The following is a 26,580-nucleotide window of genomic DNA, read 5'->3' on the forward strand; positions in this document are numbered from 1 at the left end:
AATCACCTGGCTTTGCTCATGGCAAATGCTGTATGTTGTAGCAATGCAAGAACTACAAAGAGGATACTGTTCCTGCCTATATATTTTTCAGACCTTGAAGTGCTATACTCCACCCTGCAAAGTGTTCTAAGAAAGACTGAACAAAGCTGTGCATTCTTCACTGTGGGGTCACATATAACCACAAATTAACTACTGTTTCAACTGAGCTGGTTAACAAGCAGCAGAACTGCAGATATGCAAAGGAAAAAAGTATTTAAGAGGCAGGTTTAGATGTTATAAACCAAAATTTTCTTTAAACTTTATGTTGAAGAAATGTCAGGAAGACAGAATTCCTTCCAGCTTCCAAAAATCTCCATACCAACAGACCTAAGTATAAAGACTAGTTTCATGCAAAATTAACCTTGACAGCAGTTGTTCAAAACAGCTACCTCCACTGCCTAAGAACAATCAAGTTTAATGCAATGATCTGATACATGCTGCATTTGAAACTACTGTAGCATTTCTGCCTTTTGAACCAAGGTGTTAAAACAAACCAGCTTTGCCTGAATAGCTTTAGCATTACAACAGACAAAAGGAAGTACCTTGCATACTTTGCAGCCCTGCTTTTTAAAGCATACCTTAAATAAGCATGTCATAAATAACATTAATAAATATTTTAATTGGTTCAAGCTTTTGTCTCATAATAGGTAATGTGACCAGCTACAAAAACATTCTAGGTCTCATGATTAACAGAAAGCAACAGCTGTCTTGCTCTGAAAGCCAGGCTTATAGGCAGATACATATTATTTCCATGCATTTCAAAAGAGTATCATACCTCAGAACAACCCCCATGGACGCATATTCTAGCAGTTCTTACAGAGACTTTGCTAAACAATGCTTTCTTGTGTTTTCTTTATGAGGCTTTTGCCACTACGGCCATATCACATCAGCTAGATGTCAAACTTCAAACGTGTTGATTTGACACGACATATTTCAAAAGACACTGCAAAACAACCACACAATCACTATGTAAGAAACAAAAAATGTCTTACCTTGTTACTACCTGGTGTGTATAAACTCTATTTGGGCTTCCAAAAGATTTTGCCAAGCCAAAGTCAGCCAATTTTAAAACCCCATTTTCATCTAACAACAAATTATTTGGTTTAAGATCCTGTCAGTACAGAAAGTAAAGAAGGAATTTTGTCAGTGTTGATAAAAACAGACATATAATGAACCTCCTAGCAGGTGTGCCATAACAGTATTTTAAAGAGCAGGCTTTTGATTCTATTGTAAGTCTACATTGTGAGGAAAAAAAACTGAAAAAAAACAGGAAATCAATTATTTCACCATACATGAAAATCATAGTGAAACATACCCATTTGAATATTATCATACTTAAGCTGCAGAGTTTAAAAAAACCTGCCTCTTGATAGGTTTCAGCTTTGCTGCAGAACAGCTCTGTCTTAGCTGCGTAGTTGTCAAACAGATAATAAAAAGACCTTGCAAGTGTTTCAAATAACTGTAGAAATCATGGAAGTGATACAGTTAAATACAGTAACAGTGTCTTGTGCATTGACCTCTGGCCAGCAGCAAAGCACCCACACAGCCATTGCTCACCCTATTCTAATCCGCTCTCCTCCCCAGCACGACAGGAGAGAGAAGAGCAAAAGCAAGAAAACTCTGTGACACTGCTCTAAAGACAGTTTAACAGGTGAAGGAAAGTGGAAAAAACCCAAACAAGCAAGCAATGCAGTGGAAATCATTCACCACCTCCCACAAGCACACTGATGCCCAGTCAGTCTCCAGGCAACAGCCACCTTGGAAGCCAAAAAACCCCCTTCTTCCTCTACCGCAATTTTTACTGCTGAGCATGGCATTATATGGCATGCAGTTTCCCTCTGGCCAACTTGGGTCAGCTTTCCCAGCTGTTTCCCCTCCCTACTTCTTGCCCACCCCCAGCTTACTCACTGGGGCACGGGCAGAGTGGGAACGAGAAAGCCTTCACAGTGCCCAAGCACTGTTCAACAATAGCCAAAACATCAGTGTGCTATCAGAACTGTTTTAGGCACAAATTCAAAACACGACACCATACGGGCTATTGTGAAAGCAGTCCAATTCATCCCAACCAGACCCAGTTCACAGTGCTACTCAAAGTCATATGTTAAGTTGAGACACTTTATATAAATATCTAAATAACCACATCAGCAATTCTTAAGACTTCTAGTACTGCTGTTGCCTCTCCAAAACAGCATGAATGCTTATGGACTAAGAAAGAACATCTGAACACCAAGACTACCTTTATTAAACTTTAGACTCAAATTCTATCAAATGTGACTTTTGTTACAGCATGAAGGCTGTCAATTTAGCACATGCTTACCCTGTGTAGAATCCAGTGTTGATGTAAATACTCTAATCCTTGAAGTGTCATCAGCATATATGCCTTGATGTGAGATTGTGTCAACACAATACTAGTATCCTTTATAATAACCTGTAGAGTGTTAGATTGATAGTAAAGATTAACTTACTTCCATTCTTTCAGCTCAAAAGTTATTTCATCCTTCAAGACAAAGTTCAAATTGACAGTCACATATTCTCTACCATTCTCACCCTTTTTTTAGAATAATAGGTCTATTCTGGAGATCAGAAATTTAAATGGGGAGCCCAGATAGCCTACATGAACTTAGCATAACCAGCAAACATGAAAATCGGTGGGAAACATGAGTTTATTATTTTATCTCAGTTCCAGGCTGATACCCAAACTTACAAGACAAAGATCATAGAATCATAGAATCATTTCGGTTGGAAAAGACCTTCAAGATCATCAAGTCCAACCATTAACCATGCCCCCTAAACCATGCCCTGGAGTACCCTATCCACTCGCTTTTTTAATACCTCCAGGGATGGTGAATCAACCACTTCCCTGGGCAGCCCATTCCAATGTTTGACAACCCTCTCAGTAAAAAAATTTTTCCTAATATCTAACCTAAATCTCCCTTGCCTCAACTTGAGGCCATTTCCTCTTGTCCTATCTCCAGACACCTGACAGAAGAGACCAACACCCACCTCACTACAACCCCCTTTCAGGTAGTTGTAGAGAGCAATAAGGTCTCCCCTCAGCCTCCTCTTTTCTAGACTGAACAACCCCAGATCCCTCAGCTGCTCCTCATAAGACTTGTGCTCAAGGCCCCTCACCAACTTGGTTGCCCTTCTCTGGACACGCTCAAGCAGCTCAATGTCTTTCCTGTAGTGAGGGGCCCAAAACTGAACACAGTACTCGAGGTGCGGCCTCACCAGTGCCGAGTACAGGGGAACAACCACCTCCCTGTTCCTGCTGGCCACACTGTTCCTGATACAGGCTAGGATGCGATTGGCCTTCTTGGCCACCTGGGCACACTGCTGGCTCATATTCAGCCGGCTGTCAACCAGCACGCCCAGGTCTTTCTCTGCCGGGCAGCTTTCCAGCCACTCTTCCCCAAGCCTGTAGCGCTGCATGGGGTTGCCGTGACCGAAGTGCAGGACCCGGCACTTGGCCGTGTTAAACTTCATACAATTGGCCTCAGCCCATCGATCCAGCCTGTCCAGATCAATGATGTACACATAAAAATGATAAATGTGTCAGTAAACCTGAAATTATGTTCCCACTTATTCCTTCGTTCTCTGTACAACCTAAGTATCTAATCTTTGTAAATGCAATGGTTTCCTCTTCTATTTCCAAGACGACCAGGAGATATGGCCACTTTACTATATTTTAACAAATCTACTTATGTTTTCTACATTCATTGATTTTTAACATTAAAATTCTATGTAAACATCCTGTTTGAAAGCAGTTTCTATACTACTCCCCAAAACTTCCTTGCTAATATTACTGTCCAGTTCAGTAAAAGCCTTTCCTAAGCTTTAAGTTGTTTGAAACTTACAAAATAGCTGTCTAAGACTACACAAAGTTTCATGTATGCAGCACATGCCCAATCACAACAGGCTGCAGGCCCGAAGGGTGGCCTGAGTGATACCACAATACAGTTAAATGCTCTGCATACCACGGCATTATGTTATACAAGAGTATTTTATTCCTCTTTGTACACTTTTATCTTCTTCAGCTGTAAATGTTGCATAGTTACCAAGTAAACAGAATGAATCCTCTAGAAAGTCTACTTATTAAACTTCTATTAGCAAAAAACCTGATCTAACCTTTTCAGTCTTGCATTCATCTAGGTTTCAGCAAGCCTATCAATGTCTTCTTTTATTATTTTAAATGCTAGCCCCAGTTCTTAACAGCATATCTGAAATGAGATGGCTAACAGCTACATTAATTCAGTCCAGAGCAAGTATAATGTGTGCATATACAGATCTGACATGAATTGCCATCTAGGACAGTCTTCCAAAATTAAGAATCTTGCATCAAAATATCTCATACAAAGACTTCTGCAAAGACAAACTGACTTAAGGTCTTGGAGAATGAAACATCTGTAAGATGCTGATTTGCAAGTACCTAGCATTGTTACATTTAAAAGAATGGTTCAGATGCATGCAAGTTTAGTACCAGCTCATCACCTGATATACTTTAGTATCACACGTGATATTATGCTTAGCAATGGCACTCTGAGATGCTGATCTATGACTGAGGTTCTACACTGTGACTGGAGTCCCTGAAAACTAACATAGTAAACAATCTGTTTCTTGAAGATCATGCTGAGTATCAGCTGAGAACTCACAAAAATTGTCAAATTATTCAACCTACTTTAAAGACATGACCTTAATCAACTGACATAACGAAAGTCACCTTTCTAACATGGGCAAATGCAACCCTGTTAAAGTAGTATTTTCAAAAACCATTTGAAGACACTGAAATAGAGTCTTTAAAAAGTCTTACCTCTAGATCCGTTTCCATAAAATCAAACACCAAACTAATGTTGGACTTGTGTCCAAATGCATCTAGAAGCTGTAAAACAAAATACATTATGATGAAGCATACTCTCACACTTCCGTTTTTCTAAAATTCTGCACCATTGTATTCTGCATGTGGATTTTCAGCTTGCTGAACTAGTTTAAGTTTTTTGACTTGCAATACAAACAATTCTTACTCAGTTTAACTTTTTAACTCAGTCTCCAAAAAAAGAATCTTTATTAAGCACGGTAATAACATTTTACACAATTGCCCCCCCTTCCTGGAGTTGGGGGGGGGGGGGGGGGGGGGAGCAGAAAAGAAAGAATTAACTTTACCATGTTAGCTACAACATATAATCTAACACACACCTTGTCCTCTCCCCAAACCTTGCTGTTCTACAAACTTCTACCCTTTCTTGAGACCAGACTAAGTTTTCCCATGGATTCAGCTCTGTATCTGCCTCCTGTAAGCATGCAGCATTTAGAAATTCTAAGTGTTAGGCTTATTAACTTCCTTTCAAAGATATTCTTAGGCACCTATTCATCTTTGTAGCAAGCTTTCTAGGATAAATAAAACTCTTTGGAGAATATCCAAACAGCCCTTTCTGAGGATAAAGCTGTATAATGACAAAATCAGTTTTTAATTTGAGATAACACAAGCGTGATGCTCAGTAAGAACCACAGATCATCTAGCCTGGTATTCTACCCTCAAGGAAGGTATGCTCTCCACGGTGTGGCTCATTCATTACAGTCTCAATATGATGACCATGTGAATTACCCAATTGCAGGATAGTCATTTGCATAGCTCATAACAGCAGTGATTATGCTCATGCTCTTCCTCTGCAGAAACCATGGTAACAGGAGATACTATGCAGGTGAGCCTACAGGCTTGGCCACTTTTTGTAATTTGCACCCCTTATTAATTCCAACATCCACAACAGTTTTATCAGGACTGCTCAGAGGGGTACAACCTCGTCTATTGCCTTTTAGTACCTTCTTATGGACCTACTGATCATTGATTTGTCCAATTCCTTTTTAAACTGCTGATGCTATCTGATTCTACAATGACCATGGCAACACATTTGAGAAATTCACTACACAGTGTCAAGTAGTACAATTTCCACCTCTCCAGCCCCGCAACACAAATGTTTTAAACACACCTCTTATTTCTAGTACTGTGGGGTTTCGCAAATATCAGTTCTGCATGCACTTTACCTACCACCTCAGTTTTGTAGACCTTCCCATTCCCAGCCTTTTCCTCACCAGTGAGGAATCCCAGACTTTTTCATAAAGAAGATGCTCCATCCCTTTGCCATTTTAGTTGTCTTTCTCTGCACGTTCTCTAACTTTGATAGCTAAAGCAACCACTTTGAAAGTAAGTTCACAATTTCCACTCAAAAAAAGTTAAATAAATCTGGAAAATTCATATTTGGTCTAATATTTATGGCAGACCTTCAAATTATCACTATTAGCTATCACTATTAGCTAGTCTTAAAATGTCTTTAGCTCCAGCTGGATATCTGTAGCTGGAAGTCAACCTAAACGCAACTGAAAAGATACAGGTTTCACTCCTTCCAATAGACATTTTAGATATCAGCACTAAAACCTAATAAGTCACATAAATCTCATATTACCATTAATCACAAAAGCCTGCTTTTGGCTGTCACCAGTTCCATTTGAAGCAAACAATCAGGTAAATTTGGCACTGCGCTAATTGGCAAGTCTGTCAGAGCTTCAAAACAGGTAATCTAGATTTCCACAATTGTCCCCACCATTAATATCCATACAGCGCCAAGCTAAAAAGAGGATTTCAAAAGAAACTACTTTGCCTTTGTTATTGAAATAGGTGCTTTGCCATAACATTATTTTACTGCCCATTTGGGGGTGGAAAAAATAGCTCAAATAAAATTAAGTAGCATCTCCATGACCCAAGTAATTCCAAGTTTCAGTCTGAACCTGTACCAAAAGTATTTGAGGACTGGTTCTAGAAGTAGCATTCATTTTACTTACACCAATAATATTTGGATGGCTTAGCTCCTGTAACAATTTTATCTCCCTGAGGGCTGTTCTGTTGATTCCTACATTGAAAAAAAAAAGAAGGAAAAAAAATAAAAAAAGATGAGACACAGAACAAAATTTAAAACTTTGGATTAAGCTCCAGAGAAGCCTCTTGTTCTGTTACTGATGGACAATTTACTACTACAAACTACTTTCTCACCACTCAACAATTCACTAAATAACAAGGACATTGCCATAGATAAACTTTCTCCCACAGCAAATAAATTCTACACCACAGTAATTGGATTTATACTATGGAGCAACATGTCCCCATTTTGGCAAAAAGGGAAAGTTCTAGCAAAACCTAGAAAAAAAAAATCATCTTTTTCAGGGTATTAAAAGCTTTGGTTTTATTTTAAAGAAAAGTTACATCTTGCAAATATCAGTTCTTCCATGTGTGTCACTTCCAGAGGGAGGCACACTGACAAACCGCATGAATATATCTGTTTTCTTTTTGACATACCAGTATTTAATAAGGCAAAGCATGAAAGTTTTTCTATATTCATGCTGTGGCATAAAAGGTACAGTGGCCAAAACCTGCTCACCCTTGCTTGAATCCTTTAACAGCCAGATTTTATAGAGGAAAAACTGGGGTGAGACAGTGCACTTTGGCAGTCACACTGACCGCACTGCATCAAACCATGACTCCTGCAGGGTAACAACAACTCCTTCAAAAATGCTGGTATTTATGGCTTGTACAAAAACTGACTGGCAAGCAAATGCTCCTGCAGTATGTTGCGCAGGAAGTTTCAGCTGTGCTGAGCTGAAAAACAGTGTCCTCCCAAAACCTGGGATGATTCAACACATAAAACTCTACTGAAGTTTTAAGCAAAGCTACATGGATTACTTTACACTCCTGCTTTGCCTATTTTAATTACCTGTTTTGGGATTAAGTTGACAATGGCTGCTTTTGGGCGGGCAAAGCCTTAGATTAACCTGGTGTACTTTTTTTTTAATCAGATAACACAGGGAAACGAGATATGACCATTCTTTGAATGATAGCTAAAAATTGTATAGGCCAAAAGTAATGACTGTCCTTAAAGGACATTAGTCCTCTGAAGGCCAGGTGGATCATGACTCTGGCAGTCAGCTCAACTGTGAGAGTCTGGGATGAGTGCTCAGTTTCTCCTTAAAAATTCTTCCCTTAGAATGGAATTGGAGAGTTGAGAGCAAAGATTCTTCACTGGAAAGCTGGTAACCTGATGCAGGATCCCAGAACGATGGCAGCCTACATGCATACAAAATTCTACTGCACCACACAGGCTGTCAGAGATTATTGGGTTTTTACTTGCAATATCCGTATCTAAAGACATGTGGCTGGTCAGAGCACATGATCAAAAGACACCATTCTATAGACCTGATTTCTCAGCATAAAACAAACCCACACAGAGAAAAGGTTTTAAGATCTTGTTTTTACCAACTTTTGTCTCAGCATAAATCACAAAAATAGAACAAAGGAAACATCTGAAAACAGAGATAAATACTCTCACCTGTCTTAAATATTTAGGGCACAGAGATGCATCAATACAAAAAGGCATTCTAAACTCAGTACTGTAAAGATTACTATTCTGTGCTATATTCATGTTTGTATTGCACTTAAACTGAGCAGCTAAGCAGTTATATACACATATTTAGACATATACTATGCATGCGGATATCTCTGCTGCTTTTTTCTGTCTCTGCAGTTTGGGAAGCAATCCTCTACTAAGCCTTACACTGACAGTTGAGCTGATTTTTCTCAGCCAAGTTATGGTGTGGGAAATTAATGTACCAATTTACAAAACAAAAGCAAACAAAGCACAGCTTCTGCAGCACGAATTTGTTTTAAAACTCACCATCTTTAGCTTCTGATCTATGTCCCAGTTTAATCTGAAAAGAAATGTTTCATATTTATATAAGATTAAGCCATCTGTGCCAACAGTAGGGGATACATACTTTAGTGTTATTCTTCTAAGACAGAAGGAGTTTCAGTACCATGAAGCATTTTACCAGCTAGGGCTGGTTTTGGTTTTTTGGCTGGCTTTTTTTTTTTCCCTTAAAAAAATAATTGTCTCTACAGCATTAGTTTTTATAAAAGCTTAAAAATAATCATGATGGTGGTAAAAACAGCAATAATACAAACTGTCAGCAGAAAATGCTTTGTAGCCACAAAGCTTTATTGTACCACTAACGAGCTTCTCCTCAAGGAGAAATGAGGGCAAAGTAATTGACGGTCATCTTAGAATGATTCTAGTAAATAGTCTATAAACTTGGGCTGGCTTAAAGTCCTCCTATCTAAACCTACTCCCCTGAAATTTTCAAGTCCAGAATCCTGCCATTGATATTTTGAGATGATAAAAGTTAAGTAAACATTCAATATAAACAAGAATGCTTTTCACAACCGCTGCTACTAGTAGCAACCATACAGGAGAAGTAGTATAATACTAAAAGGGATTAGTGTATCAAATAAAATTACTTACTATTGATATGGTTCAACTTGCCTAGTAAAGTAGGCTCTTTAACTAACCAAAGCACTGTAATGAGCATTTTTCATCCCTTACAAAGCACAGCTAATCACCTATTTTTAACACAAAAACTTCCTGCAATTTCTTCAGATAGTATGAAATGAAACACTTCATGACAACACAAATACTTTCAACATTTGCATTCAAACAGGTAAGTTGCAGATCCAAGATCTCTTTGTCAAATTTTGTCAAAAAACTACCATCTAGTCTAAGAACTTAATCAGGAGTAACGTTCCTAGACTGAAGGAAACTGGGCACAGCAGGAGCAAAGACCAAAAAAAAAAAAAGCCACTATCAAGGACTAATGAAGTCTGAAGTTTGGAAATATGTGTGTTGGTTTGTTTGTTTTTTAAATGAATCTAACAAATAACTGAAACTTCAAGTTACAGACCAGATAACCCTTCTAGAAACTCAGAAACGTAGTAAGACTGAAGCCAGCCTCTCTTCTTGGGGGGTGGGTGGTGGCATTAAAGACAGGTTAACTAGATCGTTTAAACAAAACACTCTAGAAACAAAAATATTCTCCCATTACCCGTTAAGTAGGTTAAAAAAAAAGTCATTAGGCGGGTCAAGAGCAACAAGAGTTTGGATCGCGCAGCGGGAAAGCATTCCGGCACTCACCTTTTTAATAGCCACGATTCGGTTGCTGTTCTTATCCCTTGCTTTGTAGACAGTAGCGAACTACGGAGACAGAGAGGGGCTCGCGTGACTGCGGGGGGCGCCAGCGGCGAGGCGGGCGCCAGCGCAGCCTGCTCGGGGGCCCGGAGGCTGCCGCGGCAGGGGCGGCCCCCGGGCCCAGCTCCTCAGGCTGGATCGCCGCCGGCGCCGGGGCCCTCCCTCCGGAGGGGGCCACGACACCCTGCCGTCCGCACGCTGGCGGGGGGACACCCCGCCCGCCCAGCCGCCACCCTCCTCTGCCCACACAACGGCGGCACGCCCACGCCTCGCTACGAGGCCCCGCCGCCGCTTGCGGAAGGCGAGACGGGGCCGGGCCGGGCCAGGCCCGGCGCCGCGGGCAGCCCCGGGCTACCCGCCGCTGCGGGCCTCCCCGGTCGCCGCGGACCGCCCCTCTCAGAGGGGACCCCCGCACCCGGCGGGCCAGGGGGGAAGCCGAGGGGGCTCCCACACACGCCCCGCCTTCCCTCCACGCCCCCCCCCCCCCCCGCGCCCCAACGGCCGCTCACCTGCCCCTCTCCTAAGAAGTCGAGCTTCTCGTAGCGCTTGGCACGCGCCCGCGCGTCCATGGCTGGCAGGGGGGAGGGTGTGGGCGGCAGCGGCGGCTGGCGCAGCAGCGGCAGCACCAGCACCAGCGGCAGCGAGGCCGGCGACGGGGCTTTAAAAACGGCCCGCGCCGGGCCCCGCGCCGCTTCCGGCGCGCGAGCCAGCCCCGCCCCTGGCAACCGCCGGCGTCACCGCGCCCCTCGCCCCGCCCCCTGCGCGCGCAGCCGCCTGAGGCCCCGCCCCCCACTGCCAAGGACGCGTAGGCGGTGCGAAGGGGGCGGGGGCGGGGAAAGGGCGGGCGTCGTCGCAGCCCGCGGCGGGAGGCGGGGCGGGGGCGGCGGGAGGCGGGGCGGGGGCGGCGGGGCGGTGTCTCCGCCGCGCCCGAGAGGGCTGCCCGGCGCGGCCCCAACGGCGGCGGTACTTGCCCGCGGCGCGGGCCCTCTGGCCGCAGGGGCTCGCTTCCCTCTGACACGCCCGAGGGCGTAGCGAAGGCCTACGCGCTACCCTGCCCCTTGCAAACTCGGCGCTCAGATCAGGGGTACCGTGGCCGCCTACCTGCAACCGGAGGCAACGGGCTGTCTGCTGAAACAGCTGACAACCGAAGTTATCCCAGAAGAACCTGTTTTTCTTTTGCTCCCGACCTCAGATGGGCTATTCGGGGAAGAAAGGCTGCTACGCAACTGCCCGGCCGAGGCTGCGTCGCAACCACAAAGCCTCCATCATGTCTCAGAGAATGCTTCAGTGTCCCTTTCCCGCCCGCAAAATTGCTCCTCGTGGGACACCCGAATCTTTTAAAGTAGAAAAATAAAATGACTCCGTTAGATTGTCAAGTTTGCAAACGGCTCATTAGAAAAATATTTTAATGGGGTGGGTGGACATCAAATCTATTCAACTGCTAGTCAGCCATCAACAGAAAATCCTTCTCAATCACAAACTCGTATGTAGCGTGTTGTGTCAACCTCACTCTTCATATGGGTTTTTATTAAAGCTATTACTATGCAATTGTTTTTAATATTAAGGAAATGCCTTTATTGTGAACACAATACTTCAACAGTGGCCAACAAACTCTCTTCCGTGCTTATTCTGGACCTCCACGCTGTAAAAGACAAGCAGACAGTTAAATACATTCCACTAAAGGAAGGGAAATGGAGATCAAAGCTTCTTTTGCACTTTTACAGACTAAGAGACTTCTATTTTCTGATTTATACATTGATTTTTAATCCATACAAGAACATGCACAGTGTCAGGTATCAACATCTACCAGCAACAGCTCCCACTTTTTTCAGGGCAGAATACGAAAAGATCAACACCTGCGACCTACAATTACAGATGCTTCCACTCTCCCACTCTGAAGAAACCTGACTCTTACTCACTTCAGAAAGGTCTGACAAACGCAGCAGTAGCGAACACAGGTTTTAGAATTATTTTCACTGCCCAAATTCCAAAGTGCAAAGTAAAAACAAAGCCAAGGTGAGCTATGACAATCTTTATGAGAAATCAGAAAGTATTCACAATTCATTATTTTCCCAAGAAAATTATTTTACAACTTACCTCACCGTGAGAAAATTTATGCTAGAGGTCAAGAAGGGTATTACTATGGGTAATAACTCATTTTATTTCTAATTATAGTACCCTACCCACACACACACAGGAAAACTGCTTTCCTCTACTAACATGGTTACACTGTTAGGTGTCCTTATCATTTAACAAAACCATGCAAGCGTCTTTTCATTTCAAGTCACAACTATCTCACGAGTTCTTCATATTTTGTGCATTCTCCCTTTTAAAGCATCAGTGTTTATGACTGAACACTGTTGAGAACAAAAGCAGGTTCTTCTTGCCTTTCATGTACAATACCATATTTGCAAATACTGCAGAAAAAAATTGTATGAAGTTTAATAAAATGTTTCCACTACTAGAAATACAAGAGTTAGCTTACTAATAAATAACTTATAAAAACTAGTTTGAGAAGTATTTTGGACTTCAATCACCTGGTAATAGCCTTTGCTCATCTAAGAGCAGACTCCCGTGCTCCTGTCCAGCGCATTCAAATTACACATTAAACAGCTGTTACAAAACAGGTAGTGACGGTGATTAACATAGGCTATGACTATCGCAAGCTATCTGCATGTCTGTTTTAAGTCCGTATCTCTCTACTTAGCAATACCACAAGCTACTAATTAGTGAGGGTTGGGCACCCTCTGTATTAAGAATTTGTAGCTTGGGTGTAGTGCATCAAAGCAGTGAAAGCTCAGAGCACACACTTAGCAAGAACTGCAATGTAATACCATGTCTGAAACTTTGAAGAAGGTGTAGAAATACAAGCTAAATGCTAGGTAAATACAGACAATACACACCAATCAATGAAACTTACTTGAATATATTCAATCTCTTCGTCTGACATAAGTTTCCTTCTGTATTTCTGAGGTAAGGTTCTTGCTAATTCAGAAGTGTCTGGTGTACCTTGTACTCTACTAACAGGTGAAATACTTTGAAAGGCCGGTGATCTGCCTCCTACAGAGTCCTGTGCTTTTGAAGCATGGAGAGACGGCACACTTGCTTGTAGAGATTCCTGTACCGAAACCCACATTGCAAGACCATTTACAGAAATATAACAAGACTGTAAAATTAATTAATGAGCAGGCAATAAAAGTTACCAGTTATTGACAATTTTCTTCATTATAACAAATACCTAAAAGAATTGAGACACTCTGCTTCTCACAACCTGCTTTTATTGTTTTTAAATATATCAAGAGCAAAGTGAAAAAATTCTGACAATGAGAGAAAGCATGTTTAAGTGGCAGAAATACTGATGTGGAAACAGAAGATAAATCGGCATATAACCTAACAAAGGCTTTTTCACTGGGAAGCTGTACTTACAGAAGAAGCATAAAGTACCATAAATGTGTGTGTGTAGGCAATTATGTAGAAAGATAAACAAAGATAAATCACTAAGATCCACTGAGATGATGCTTTTTGTGTACTGCGACTGTAAAGACAGACAAGTGAAAAAGAGGTAGAGGCTTACAGAACAATAAAGCTCACAGCTATGACATATCACAACATGCAATGCAGTATTGTACCCATTTTTAATATTACAAAATGGCACCATATCAAATTTTGTTAATGATGTGCAAAATGACCACCAAATATCGGGCATCAGCAATCAATGTTTATGAAATGCAGAGACCAAGGAGTGCATCAAGTACTTTATGCGTGAGGCCCAGAAGGTAGGCTTAAGGAATTCCCATTAGAGAAGTCGCCTTGAGTTTGAGGACAGGAGAAGAGATGACAAAAGGGCAGTGTTGTCAAAGTCAGCATTCTGAACCTTAGGTCTGTCCCACCATGGCTGATTTTACACTGGAAGTATGCAATTACCCCACCAGCCAGGACCAAGTCTCACAGCAGTATGTTTACTTCATGAGCACTCAGACCTCTCTACATAAGGTTAAAACACCTGATAAAGCAGAATGCTTCCGCAGCAAGTCCCTCTCAGTGCTCCTGAAAAACGAGCAAGACAGATGAAACATCTAACGTCTGGGACAGAGGGACTATATAATTGTAAAATAAGCAGCATCAAGACTGGATGAGTCAAAGAATGTGAGAAGTTAAAATACCACAGCATTGCCTGCCTCTCTCCCTCCTGCCTCCAACAAGACCAATGAGGACAAAGGAGAGGAGCCAGTTTTGGCCACAGTGAGTCTGAGTCAATGGCAGTATTGGGACATCAAACACCTACAGCAATGTGATCAAACCTTATTGGTAAAAAAAAAAAACCACGCCACCATTGAGAGGCATATTCAGATGTTCTCAGTCTGAAGACTGTATCTGAAAGTCCCAAGTTGATCAGGTGGTTCAGGAACAATGGAAGGTCCCACGCAGAGTGAAGAGGAAGAGAGTCCATTGGAAGGAGCATATTCTGAACAGGGCGAGCAAACTATTTTTGTTTCAAGAAATAACACACCTTCTATGTGAAAAGTTTCTCCAGGTTTTTTTCATACACCACAAAAATGTCTAGAGATTGCCAAGGATTTTCCTCTACTGTATGTTTTAGTCTGAAGTGTAGTTGGAGTAGATGCATTAGCCAATTAAAAACATCAGAAGTCAAGACTCCAAAGTACCAGACTTAATACTGCTGTTGCTTTAGCTCAGATACAGTCTCTACTACATTCTTCCCTTCCCTGTTCGAGACCCGTCATGTTGCAGTAGTAATATGGTAAAAGAATTTGGCTAGCCTTTCAAGCACCCACACCCCTCAAAGCTTAGTCTTGATCTGCAGAGCTCTGTTTGGCTACGTAGAAGCAACAGTCTGGCACAGTGAAACACAGTTACTGCTACAGCATTCAAGCAAGATGAGGTAGATTGCAATTTACTAATGACATGACAGAACCTCATTAAGGTAGAAAAGTCTAACATGCTTAAAAGATACAGTCACAAAAATCTTCTGATGCAGAGATAAACGAGGTAAGTAACATGTTTTCAAGGCTTTGAGAAAGCACTGGCATGAGAGGTGGTGCATTTGGCTGAACGGTACACAACATACAGAATTCTGACAGAAAGTTATTGCAGAAAATAGTTCCTGAAGAGTTCACAGGTAAGTCAGAAGTGGCACTGATGTGCTCTGTAGATACTTTGTAATGTTAATGGATAAACTAAACTTAAAGCTGAATCACAAACGAGATAACGCTGCAGCAAATAATGTGGTACAGTACGATTTCTAAACAAGTGAGAATAATATAACAGCTTCTTAAGATGTCTCCTACTTTAGTTTCAAATGTTTTGTTGACTCAAAAGGAGTATCAACATACCACTCATATAACTTTGGTGTCTAAATGTAAGCATATTGGGAATCCTCTAAATATCAACATAGCTATGGGTATAAAAATTAATGTCAAAGATTGCAATGAAATTGATTTTTTCTCAGCCTTAACTAGTAGCACAAGGAAACGCTTCTTAAAATGTACAGTGGAATGGCTCTCCCAGCTATAATCTGGGTTTTAAATACCACAGACATCACACGCTCCAACTAAAAAAAAGAAGAGACGAGGAAAATGCAGCAACATTTCTGCAAGTACCACCGAATGCCTAAAGCTGCTTCAAACTGACTTGGGCACAATCCTTTCAAGCAAATATTAGTATTCAGAAAAATGGGACTTTATATGAGTAGAAAAGCAACACTTGAAATCTTTGTGAATCTGCCTTGACCAAGAAACAAAGCCATGCATGTATTATGTATATTCCCACAGCTGTATAGAGTCTGAAGAGTCAAAGCATTGCCTTCAAACTAGAACAACTGTGTTTCAGAAACCCTGCTCAAAATCAGTTGAGTCGTGTAGCTGAAGCAGAAAAACTGTGTGCTGGTTCTTATATAAACAGTTAATGCAAAGAAAGGCGGCACAAGTTGTATCTAGAGATTAAATAACTTACTTTTAGGTCTGGGACTACTTTTTCTGTCCGGGAACTTAATTAACGGAGTATGTGGCTTGACTACCTAGAACAAGGCAAGGTAGCAGGAGAAACAGGGAGAGTAAAATATATTTCTAGACACACATTACCTTTGCAATAATAAAATGGAACATACAACGTATTAAACAACCACTTCTATACCACTGCTTTCTGCACCACCGCTCTGATAAACTTATTACCTATTAACATTCTATGTTCACCTGCAGAGACACTTCACCCTTAAAGGCAGTCCTCCACCCTAACGTCCTGAGCAGGAACAAGCGTTCTCCTCCTTTTCTCACAGCAGTCAGCGTGTGTGTGCGCAGAAACGGCTACCGCAGTGGCATAAACACAATTATAAAGTTTCAGCACAAGAACGGCGAGCTGTGCTCTGCCGGTACGTGTTTGTTCAGCTGGCTGGATGGGACTGACGAGGTCCGGTAAGACAAGACTGTAAATTATAAAGCTTGGGAGTCGAAGCCACACTGCTTATTTTTCAAGCGCGTCTTTTGAAGAAGACCCCACGTCTCGCCTTCACCTTGAAGAGGGATGGCTTAGAAAGGAGCTGCCGGCTAGCCCCCTCCCCTCTTGAACAGCCCACCGATGGGTGCGGGCTGCCCTGTAGCATCCTTTGGTACTAGAGAACCAGGCCACCGGCATCAAATGACCGGCGACACCGGGCGGGCCCTACCGCGCGCCTCCTCCCTCCGCGCCAAGGACACCGGCCCCCCCAGCGGCGCCTCAGGCCCCGGCCGCCTCAGGCCTGGGCGGCAGCACGCGAGGCGAGGCCCGCCGCCCCAGCCGGGCTCCCGGCCCCAGCCACCCCCTCCCCGGGCCGTCCGCCCCCCGCCGTTACCTGAACGACCCTAGTGGCGGCCGCCATCTTACTGCCCGTGGTGACCCCCCGCCGCCGCGCCGCGCCCCGCCACCCGCGCCTGAGGGGCAGCGCCGGGCCACGCCCACAGGGCGCGGCACCGCCCACAGGGGGCGTGGCCCGGCGCAGGGCTGCGTCAAAAACCGACTACGGCAAACCTGAGGGGCGGCGCCTTAAAAGGAAAACAACCAACGGCAACAAAACCCGCTTCAAGATAGCCTGTTTTATTTTCATTCCATCAAGAGACCTGCCATCCACCTTTTTAAAGCTAATAATCACGTGCCAAGCCAAAAGTAAAAATATTTTAACACATTACACGCATAAAAACATGAACGAGTTTCTTCAGGCAAAAAACTGAAAACACAATTGTCAATGCAAAACCATATTTAGAATACTGCTTAGCTGAGTATTCAATGGCATGAACTCAATGCTTCCACTTCACGTGCATTTTCCCTAGTGGTGTCATATTTTGCTACGTGGGACGGCACCTACAGATTGCGTCTACAGCTGGATGCTCTGCTTCACTAATCAGCATATAGCACAGTCACAAGTGGCTGTTACAATCAAGAACTACAAACTTTTCGCTGTTTAAAGTTATACATAATACTTTAATAAAAAAGCTTAAAAAAAAAAAACACCAAAGAGTGACTTAACTAACTTTTCCAGTCTGAGCTTTCCACCAGGGGCAGAGCAGGGTCCTGGATCTTGTCTGAGCTCTGCAGACTGCTGGTGCCCAGGGAGTGAGGACAGACATGACAGGGCCTTGGTTTAAGCCAAATTTTACAAAAAAGCTTGTGTGGATATATGGATTATTCTTCTTGTGTTTCTGCTGCCTTGCAGAGGGAGATGAGCACCTGGGACAGGACAGCTACAAAGCGGCTCTTCAGGTAGTTTCACCAGCTACGCTACCTGTTCAAACATTCATTGTGTGCCAAGAATTAAATTTCACTTCAAAGAGTTGCATGGCCACGTTCTGAGTCTCTTGAGAGAACAACAACTACCAGAAAGGTTACATTTTCAAATTCCTAAAGTGAGATTAATATGCATTATGAAAGCAATCAAGTTTAGTCCATTGATTACATACACTATATAAGATTAAACAGTATCTCTCCTGAATCACAGCAAATAGACATCATCTTCAAGCTGTAGAACAATTGCCTTCAAAGATGGATCTTCTGCCCAGTTAACTCTGCTTGCAATTATGATACTCTGTAAGAAGGAAAGATTATTGGTTAAAAAAAGCCCTTAAAAAGGATTATTCCTAGTAAAACCTCTCAAAAGCTGCCCATTTTTTAATTTAGAAGCCCTTGAAATTCACAGCAGTGTTTGAAGTAGGCGGGATGAAGGGAAAGAGGAGGAAGGGAAGTATTGTTTTAGATCCTATTGTCAATACATAGGCAAAAAACCCGCAAAAGCAGTGCTTTGAATTTCCTAGAGGATATTTTTTTTGTTTTTTAAACACATGGAATAAAGTTTGCCTCAAACACAAGATAACACAGTTAATGTTCTCACCCTGCCAATCTGGATTGAAAATGGGAATTACTAAATTTAACCAAAGAAGATTTGCTCTACTCACAGCTCAGAAGATTTCAGGAATACAAAACCAGAAGATAATTCTAGGAATCTAATCTAAAACCCACTAAAATGTTTAATTTCTCGTTCTCAATTTGAGATATAACATTGTTACTAATGCAAACTAGTAGTAGACATAACAGGTAATATGAAAACCGGTGGCTCACTTTCTGTCCTTGAAATTCTCCGATCATTCAAATTCACGACATGGTTATATCCTGTGTTCTACCTGAAGCTGTCCAATATGTTCTCTCTTTTCCCCAGCCTATATTTTTTAAATAAACTTAGTGTGCACTGAACGGGATTTCATAACCCATTTGCAGATAAACTCAAGAGTACTGCAATTGCAATTTACCATTCACTGTGCCTCCCATCTTTCTACTTAAGCCACTGATCTGTGGACCCAGGTGAAGGAAGCCAGGACAAGTCACACAGTGAGACGCAGAGTACCAGACTGCAGCACAGCGTATGTGAGCTTTACTTGAGCCCCTTGGAGCAGAGGATGCTGCAGGAGGCCCTTCCACCCACCCCAAATCATGAGGTTTTCTTCCTCACTTTGCATGACTCCACACTCCACATGACCTGCCAGCCAGCTCCATGGATACACACTCGTCAGCAGCCTCTGATATGTGGGTAACCAAAAGGTTGAAGGCTACACCACTGAAAGTATTTCGAGACTGGCCATGGCTGCAGGCCAAGGCTTTCACAAGGCTGCAGTGGGCGATGCAAACAGAGAAGCGCATGTGGTCGGAAGGGGCAGACTGAGAGCAGCAGTCTGGCTTGCTGGTATCACGGGATTAAGACCTACTTATTTTTCCTAACCATAAGATGGGGAAACTGATCTGGAGGGGTGTAGGGTGACAGCATAAGGAAAGACAGCCACTTCTGTGACAGATATTCTCTGAGAAAATGGATTATTTTTGTACCTTTAAGGGAACAAAGGAATAAAGATAGACAGACCATCTCTAAACTCTGTAAATAATTATTCCAAAGAAGTTTGTGATGATTTCATGCTTTTAGCTTTTAAAGCACTAAAGTTTTCCTTTCATACAGCAGTTTTTCCATCACCCTAGTTACTTAAAGATTTTAGAAAACACAATTTTGTTTGAAGTTACATTTACCATACACTATGTTATCTTGACTGTAATGCAAAACCGCAAACTTGCTACTAAAACCTACAACACATTACCTGAAATACATTTTTAATTACTGTAGTCATCTGTATCTCTTTTTCCAACTTATTACGTATCACCTCCAGTGTTTCGATCATGTTCACCCTTGCTTGTTCCTCCTTCTGTTTTTTCATCACGGTATGAACTTGCAGTAGTTTCTCCCTTCCAGCTGTTTTTAGTGCTGTTCCATTATCAGGAAAATGAAGTGTTAAGAAGTAGTTAGGTGAGCCATAGAACTAAAGATATGCTTTTTTCCTCAGAGGCATCCAAGGCACTTCCACTGCAATAACCCTAACTTCACACTCTGTCCCTTCCCTCCAACACACCTCAAGATAATTCTTTCACACGAGAGACAACACGTGCTGTGGCTACCTGGTGTCAAAGCTCATTGATCCCTGGCTGCTAGCAAAACAGAAAGTACTTTGTATGCTCTTTGCATTTCCATCAGACACGGACCGTAATTTGAACATCTGTCCTACACCCTGTCTTCAGTTGTCACAACTTGTATAGTCAGTGGTGTTTAAGACCCTTTCCCCTTTTTCAAATTTGATTGAAACCAAATTCTGAAGTCATACAAGGGACATATGGACAACACCAGTGAATATTACTAGTTTTTTATAGGAAACCAGGCTAAAAACTAGACTGAATAAGGTCAGTTAGGGACAGTTTATACATTGAAAGAATGCTGACAGAGCATTTCTTCCTTTATTTCCGAAGATATTAGGGATGTTCATTTTCCTATGAAGGCAGGTATTTCATTGTCTGTGTTCATTACTGTCAACATATACACCACTTCCTATGCATGAAACAAAAACCAGTTAAAACTGTTGGCAAACCTGGTCATATGACATTAGGAGCATTCAAAAAACGTATTTACCTTATTAAGTTCTGAAGATTGACTTCACATCTAAATTTGATCCACTCTTAACAAGCTTACTGAATACCAACATATATACTATTACAAGAGTTCTTTGTAAGTAAATCCCCTCCCCTATTCTGCAAACATTTCATAAAGGTACAGTCTGACAAAAAATAAAATCCTTTAGGTGTTGTAGGACTTATTAAATTACTAATGATGTGTAATTTTCTGGGGAGCTTCCACTAAATAATAAACCACCACCACACACTCTCTGAGTTTCTTGCATCTCTCATTCTAACACGTCAGTCTCATGCTCAAGTAGACAACACACCAGCTCATTTTTACAGTACTTCCTACTCTTTTCAGAAGTTTTATAACTGTGTTGAGAGTTTTGCAGTTACTTCAGATGTAAATTAATATTGCTACAAGGACTTTAAAAAATGAACTGTACATTCAAATATAAAACAAAGTCAATACAGCTAACACTTACTGAGTCTTTTCCTTCTAATGTCAATCAATTTCTGCTCCTTCTCACGTGCTTGCTGAAAGAAAGAAAGAAAAAAAAAAAAGTATCTCCTAGACTCTTGGCTCCAAAAAATATTGAAAGATGCTAATTCAATCCACAAAAGCAGTTAAGGGCGGCTCTAGAAGCAGACTTTCTTACATACTCACTTTCAGTAATCATTTTGGTAATTTTACTATTAGTAGAAACCTCACCCTTTGGGCCACACATTTAGCTTCAAATGACTTGTGTGATCCTGTTACTTTCAAATTGTACTCCTGCTCACGTTAAGGTTGGTAGACCTGCACGACTGCAACAGAAGCTACAACTGCCACTTACCTGCTGACATTTAATTATTCTCTGGCTGAGCGTTACTATGCGTTTCACAGTTTCCGTGATCAGTCTAAGGAAGAAAACACAGTTGCATACTTTAAGACCACTAATATGAGTCACCAGCATAAATATTTTAATCAAGGTTATTTGTATTAAATGAAAAAAATCCCCATTTCCCCTAACACCAAAATAAAGTATACCTTTTTTTTTTTTTTTTTTTTTGACACACTGCACCCTTCCTAATACCAAGTATTGTTGTGGGGGCCAAAGAGTCTCCTTACTTCCCTCTCAGTTTCCGTAATGTTTCAGTTAAGTCTGTTTAACATTTCAAATCACAGAGCCTGGAAGGCATCAAGGAAGCCTAGCCACCTGAGAATGGCTAAGAACTGAAGCTCCTGAATTCTGGCTCATGGCAGGGACATCATGGAGATGCAATGTTTTCGGCTGTATTTCTGGCAGAAATTAAATTTCTCATATAACACTTCACATGCACACACCCATTAATATTGGGCAGGAAATTAAAAGCTAATTTTAAACATCTTTGAAACTTTCAGTTCTTTTTCAAAGACATTAAGCTCCTACATGATTAATTAATGAAGGCAGCAAAGCAGAGGCAAGGCTCTGTTACAAGCCTGTAATATGTGCTCAGCTATTATAAATGCAGGTAACTCATGCATTAAAGACAAAAAACTCTTAACTACAAACAGTTCTCAATAGTCAATCAAAAATTATGATCTCTTTAACCAAAGGTTGGTTAATTCAGAGCCCCAATGTAAATCCACCCTAGGTATAAGAGGTCTGATCATGCTGACTCTAGCCAGAAGGTGGACAGTATATCATTCAGTCAAAACTAGAAGCAGGAAGCTTGCTTTTAAACAAGGTACAATGAAGTAATGTAGAAACATGTCACATTAAACTGTGTAAAGTCCATTCCTTTCTAGCCATTCTTTACCCAAGAACACCTTACCGTGAGTCATCATCATTTTGCTTCATTTTGTTTCTCAGGGCAAACGTAAGTTGGATCCTGCATAGTGTGGGGAAGAAACATATAACTGATAAGAACTGGTAAGAAACTGAGAGAAGCAGATTTAGCTAAGTAACAGAAGAGGTATTTCCAAGGTTCCATGTATGTATGTATGTCCACTTTCACATTGGGATTATATGTATAAAATACTCAGTACCTTTTAAATATCACACTTCTTAAATAATGGGGCTTAACTCTCAGGACAAGAAAGGCGTACCAGTGATTATTTGTGAGAGTGACAACTCCTTCCTTTCTTGCCAAACATGCTCGGACACCATTAATCCCAGAGTCTGCAGAAAGGAAGCTGGGCAAAGGTGGGAATTCAAATGAACTGCCATGTAACACAGGAGATGTATAACACCTATCAAACTTCCACCTTTTCATATGCATTGGCAAAATACTGCCAAGAAATACGTTTTCTGATTTATACAGTCAGACTTTCACAATTTTGCAGGAAACTTTGGATTTACACATTTCAACTTGTAATTTTTTTTGTTCTCTACAGTATCTCCATCTGCATTCTTACTGGTTAGATGGTACTAAAATCTCTCATGTTTGTAACACACACCATACCACTTTGAAATCCTATTTTAATCAGAATAATGTATATGTGCACGTATGTGCGCACACATAAACAAACAGAAAACCTCCAAATAAACAAGAAGAAAATTCTACCTTTGCAAGGCTAACGTCTTGTTCTGTAAAGAGATGGTTACTTCCTCCAGACGTCTTTCCCAATCTTCTGTGTCCCTGAAGGGAAAAAAAACAAAACAAAAACACCACAACCCCAAACAATGTGAAGATAACAAAAACTTAAAAGCAATGTCACACTTTTAACTGGCTCTCTACATGTCTAAAGCAAGAATTTTTCTTATAAACCACAAATTATTAAGGCCAAGAGTATTTTAGCATGTGGAACTATATCAGTGAATTCTAGCCATCACAAGAAAGACTGCAAGTTTAGAAGACACATCAGATACAGAACTACATTAGGAGACTGAGTAAAATATTTCTTCCCCATATAGAAGATGGACCTGTTGGAGCAAGTCCAGAGGAGGGCCACGAAGATGATCAGAGGAATGAAACACCTCTCCTGTGAAGACAGGCTAAGAGAGTTGGGCTTGTTCAGCCTGAAGAGAAGGCTCCAAGGAGGCCTTATAGCAGCCTTCCAGTACCTAAAGGGGGCCTACAGGAAAGCTGCAGAGGGACTTTTTACAAAGGCACATAGTGATAGGACAAGGGGTCATGGCTTTAAACTGAATGAGGGTAGATTTAGATTACACATAAGAAATTCTTCACTGTGAGGGTGGTGAGGCATGGGAACAGGTCACCCAGAGAAGTTGTGGATGCCCCCTCCCTGGAAGTGTTCAAGACCAGGTTGGTTGAGGCTTTGAGCAACCTGGTCTAGTGGAAGGTGTCCCTGCCCATGGCAGGGGGGGTGGAACTAGATGATGTTTAAGGTCCCTTCCAACTCAAACTGTTCTATGATTCTCTTCGTTTCCTTTATTTTCACTGGACTCCTACAAAGTACTGATCGTTAATCCAGAGATTTACTAAGAAGGAATAACTAGAAGAGAACGTCCAAGCTCAGTTCTTAACCCTTCTCCTCTTTACTTTAAAATACATAAAAAGCTTGAAGTTACGCAATGACATACTTCTTGATTTTGTTTTGGTTCTTGACGTAATCGCAGCAAATTACTTGACCTGCAAAGAAAGAACGTCACTAAAAAAAGCACAACAAAGACTTTTAAATACTATCTACAGAGCGTAAAGGATTAGCAGTTTGATGGCTATACTAACAAGGTATTTCTTATTCCTACCTCCACGCCTTATCATCTCTTCCACTGTTAGTGAGACTACACTGTCGATCAGCTGCAGCAGAGAAATAATTAGGCTTTAAAATATTTCCATTAGCATGTTTTAGACATGCCAGAGCTGGCTCACAGCATTGCTCTATATATGCAGCTGCCTGGTTCAGTGGAAGAAGGCGTAAATAACGGAAACAAGAAGAAACACTTTACATCAGTATTGCTGCCAAACACTTTGGCGGACTTTTGGTACGACTTCATCCCCAGTACTCAGATTCCTGAAAACCACCATCACGTGTCAGAGTCCTGGGTCTAAAGCGAAAACCCAAGAGGAGAAAGGGCAGCTGGCAACAGTCACGAGGCAGTTTTGTAAGTATGCAAACAGGTCTCCAAGAGCCGTCTAGAAAATGCAGTAAGATGCTCAGCCAAGAAAAGTATTTCACTACTATGAGGAGCGCTTTTGATAAATAGTTTTTAAGAATACACCTATCAGCCACGCCACATGCTGTATTACTGTAACATCACATTAAGAGGAAGCGCCGGGGGTGGTCGGGGGGAGTCAGAGCAGGGAGAAGCTTACGGGCATGAACCGCCGTGCTGTACTCCGCGAGCTGCTGCTTGATCTGGTCCCTCAGCCTGGAGCAGGAGCAGAAGCAAAGCGACACCGGTCAGGCCCCGCACGGCGGGCGCTGCGGGGGCCCGGCCGCAGCCGCCGCCCCTCACGCCCACCCCACCGCGGCCTAGCTCGCCGCCGCCGACTCCCCGGCCCCCCCCCGCCGGCACTGACCGGAGCAGCATGAGGACGTCCGCCTTCCTCTCGGGCTCGGCCGCCACCGCCGCGTCCGCGTCCACCTCCGTGTCCGTGTCTGTGTCCGCCTCCGCCTCGGTGTCCACGTCGGCCGCGCCCGGCTCCCACTGCATCGGCTCCATGGCCTCTTCTTCAAAAATCCCGCGCGCGGCCCTCGGCAGCGCGGCCAGCGGTTGTTTCTGCCTGGTGCGGCGGCGCTCCAGCCAATCCCGCGCCTCTTCTTCCCCATCGGCGTTTCGGCGCTCGGCCGCCAGGGGGGGACGGGCGCGCCCCGCCGCCAGGGGCGGGGCGGGCACACGGACGGTGGCACCCCGGCCCGAACAAGCGCCCCGTGTCTGACCCAGGCTGCCCGCGGTCGTCAGAAGGGCATGTGGTGGTTGCGGAGCTTATTGCCCACACAGGCCCTTCCCGTAAAAAGCCCCTTCACCTGTGGCAGGCGCAAGAAGGGAGGGAGGCAGTCCCTTCTCCTGGGTGTTTTTCAGATAAATAACAGAAGGGAAGGAGAAGTACAGTTAAATACTTGTAACAGAGATTTAAAAAAAACAAACCCACGGGGGAAGTGGTCGACAAAAAAGTTATTGCTGCCAAGTGAAGGCAGATACAGCTCTCTCAGTGGTGTTCTCCTAGAGGCAGAGCTGACTAGTCACAAGTTACTGTTACGGGTTCCTGCAGCACGGGGCTTTTTTTGGTAGTGGGGCAGGGGGCCACAGGGCTGGCTCCTGTGAGAAGCTGCTAGAAGCTTCCCCGGCTCCAAGTCGGGCCCGCCTCTGGCCAAGGCTGAGCCCACCAGCGACGGTGGTAGCGCCTCTGGGGGAACAGATTTAAGAAGGGGAACCTGCAGCAGAGAGGGGAGTGGGATGTGAGAGGAACACCTCTGCAGATACCGAGGTCAGTGAAGAGGGAGGGGGCGGAGGAGCGGGGGAGGAGGGGATGCCCCTGCAGCCCGTGGTGAGACGGCAGGCTGTCCCCCCCAGCCCATGGAGGGGAGCAGGGGAGCAGATGCCCACCTGCAGCCCGGGGAGGACCCCACGACGGAGCAGGGGGATGCCCCCCAAGATGGCCGTGACTCTGTGGGAAAGCCCGCGCTGGAGCAGTCTGTGCCTGAAGATTGGCCTGCAGAAAGGACCCACGCCAGGGAAGTTCAGGAGGAACTGCAGCCCCTTGAAAGGACCCACACCAGTGAAGTTTGTGAGGATCTGCAGCCTGTGGAAAGGACCCATGTTGGAGATGTTCGTGAAGGACCGTATCCCATGGGAGGGACCCCACGGTGGAGCAGGGGATGAGTGAGGAGTCCTCCCCCTGAGGAGGAAGGAGCAGCAGAGACGTGTGGCAAGCTGACCCCATCCTCTGCACTGCTGTGGGGGAGGAGGGAGAGAAGTTGAGCCGGGAAGGAGGCAGGGGTGGGGGGAAGGTGTTCTAAAGTTTGGTTTTACTTCCTAATATCCTTGTTTTGATGTGTAGTAAATTAAATGGATTTTGTTTCTTCCCCAAGTTGAGCCTGACTTTTGCCTGTGACCATAAGTGGTGAGTGATCCCT

The 26,580-nt window shown here is 43.1% G+C and overlaps 3 protein-coding genes across 10 annotated transcripts in view; all 3 read right to left on the reverse strand.

Annotated features, from left to right (window-relative positions):
• CDK7 (cyclin dependent kinase 7) overlaps positions 1-10,688 on the reverse strand; it is a 35,397-nt gene extending 24,709 nt beyond the window's left edge. For all 8 annotated transcript variants that reach the window (XR_008233499.1, XR_008233498.1, XR_008233501.1 and 5 more), the window contains exons 1-7: positions 10,610-10,688; positions 10,047-10,106; positions 8,757-8,790; positions 6,874-6,941; positions 4,850-4,918; positions 2,357-2,467; positions 1,032-1,150 (exon numbers count right to left, since the gene is read on the reverse strand). Coding sequence is in view for 3 of the 8 variants with exons in the window: in XM_052777093.1 (XP_052633053.1) it covers positions 1,032-1,150; positions 2,357-2,467; positions 4,850-4,918; positions 6,874-6,941; positions 8,757-8,790; positions 10,047-10,106; positions 10,610-10,669 (521 nt within the window). In the remaining 5 variants the exon portion in view is untranslated. The remainder of the gene's footprint in view (positions 1-1,031; positions 1,151-2,356; positions 2,468-4,849; positions 4,919-6,873; positions 6,942-8,756; positions 8,791-10,046; positions 10,107-10,609) is intronic.
• Positions 10,689-11,648: 960 nt separating this feature from the next.
• Positions 11,649-17,056, reverse strand: LOC128137623 (alpha-ketoglutarate dehydrogenase component 4-like). Its single transcript, XM_052778735.1, has 4 exons — positions 16,948-17,056; positions 16,074-16,137; positions 13,021-13,223; positions 11,649-11,742 (listed from the first exon to the last, which is right to left on the reverse strand). The coding sequence occupies exons 1-4, from the start codon at positions 16,972-16,974 to the stop codon at positions 11,725-11,727; spliced, it is 312 nt and encodes a 103-aa protein (XP_052634695.1). The 5' UTR covers positions 16,975-17,056; the 3' UTR covers positions 11,649-11,724.
• Positions 17,057-17,595: 539 nt separating this feature from the next.
• LOC128136679 (centromere protein H-like) lies at positions 17,596-26,263 on the reverse strand. Its single transcript, XM_052776616.1, has 10 exons — positions 26,221-26,263; positions 25,023-25,428; positions 24,816-24,871; positions 24,083-24,131; positions 23,103-23,177; positions 22,371-22,427; positions 21,410-21,473; positions 21,059-21,110; positions 19,727-19,890; positions 17,596-18,174 (listed from the first exon to the last, which is right to left on the reverse strand). Exons 1-10 carry the CDS (start codon positions 26,261-26,263, stop codon positions 18,082-18,084), a joined length of 1,059 nt encoding a protein of 352 aa, XP_052632576.1. The 3' UTR covers positions 17,596-18,081.
• Between the last annotated feature and the right edge of the window lie 317 nt (positions 26,264-26,580).

This window comes from Harpia harpyja, chromosome Z (genome assembly GCF_026419915.1).
Source record: "Harpia harpyja isolate bHarHar1 chromosome Z, bHarHar1 primary haplotype, whole genome shotgun sequence".
Classification (NCBI taxonomy): Eukaryota; Metazoa; Chordata; class Aves; order Accipitriformes; family Accipitridae; genus Harpia; species Harpia harpyja.

Excerpts from the sequence above, each read along its gene's own strand:
- LOC128137623 (XM_052778735.1), bottom strand. The coding sequence starts at position 16,974 with ATGGCGGCCGCCACTAGGGTCGTTCAG. Across the intron at positions 16,138-16,947 it reads CCGCCACTAGGGTCGTTCAG|GTAGTCAAGCCACATACTCC; the intron begins GTAACGGCGGGG and ends GCCTTGTTCTAG. Across the intron at positions 13,224-16,073 it reads AAGTAGTCCCAGACCTAAAA|TACAGGAATCTCTACAAGCA; the intron begins GTAAGTTATTTA and ends TGTGGGTTTCGG.
- LOC128136679 (XM_052776616.1), bottom strand. The coding sequence starts at position 26,263 with ATGGGTCCTTTCCACAGGCTGCAGATCCTCACAAACTTCACTG. Across the intron at positions 22,428-23,102 it reads AAGACGTTAGCCTTGCAAAG|GATCCAACTTACGTTTGCCC; the intron begins GTAGAATTTTCT and ends CACACTATGCAG. Across the intron at positions 19,891-21,058 it reads CATTAGAAGGAAAAGACTCA|CACTAAAAACAGCTGGAAGG; the intron begins GTAAGTGTTAGC and ends ATAATGGAACAG.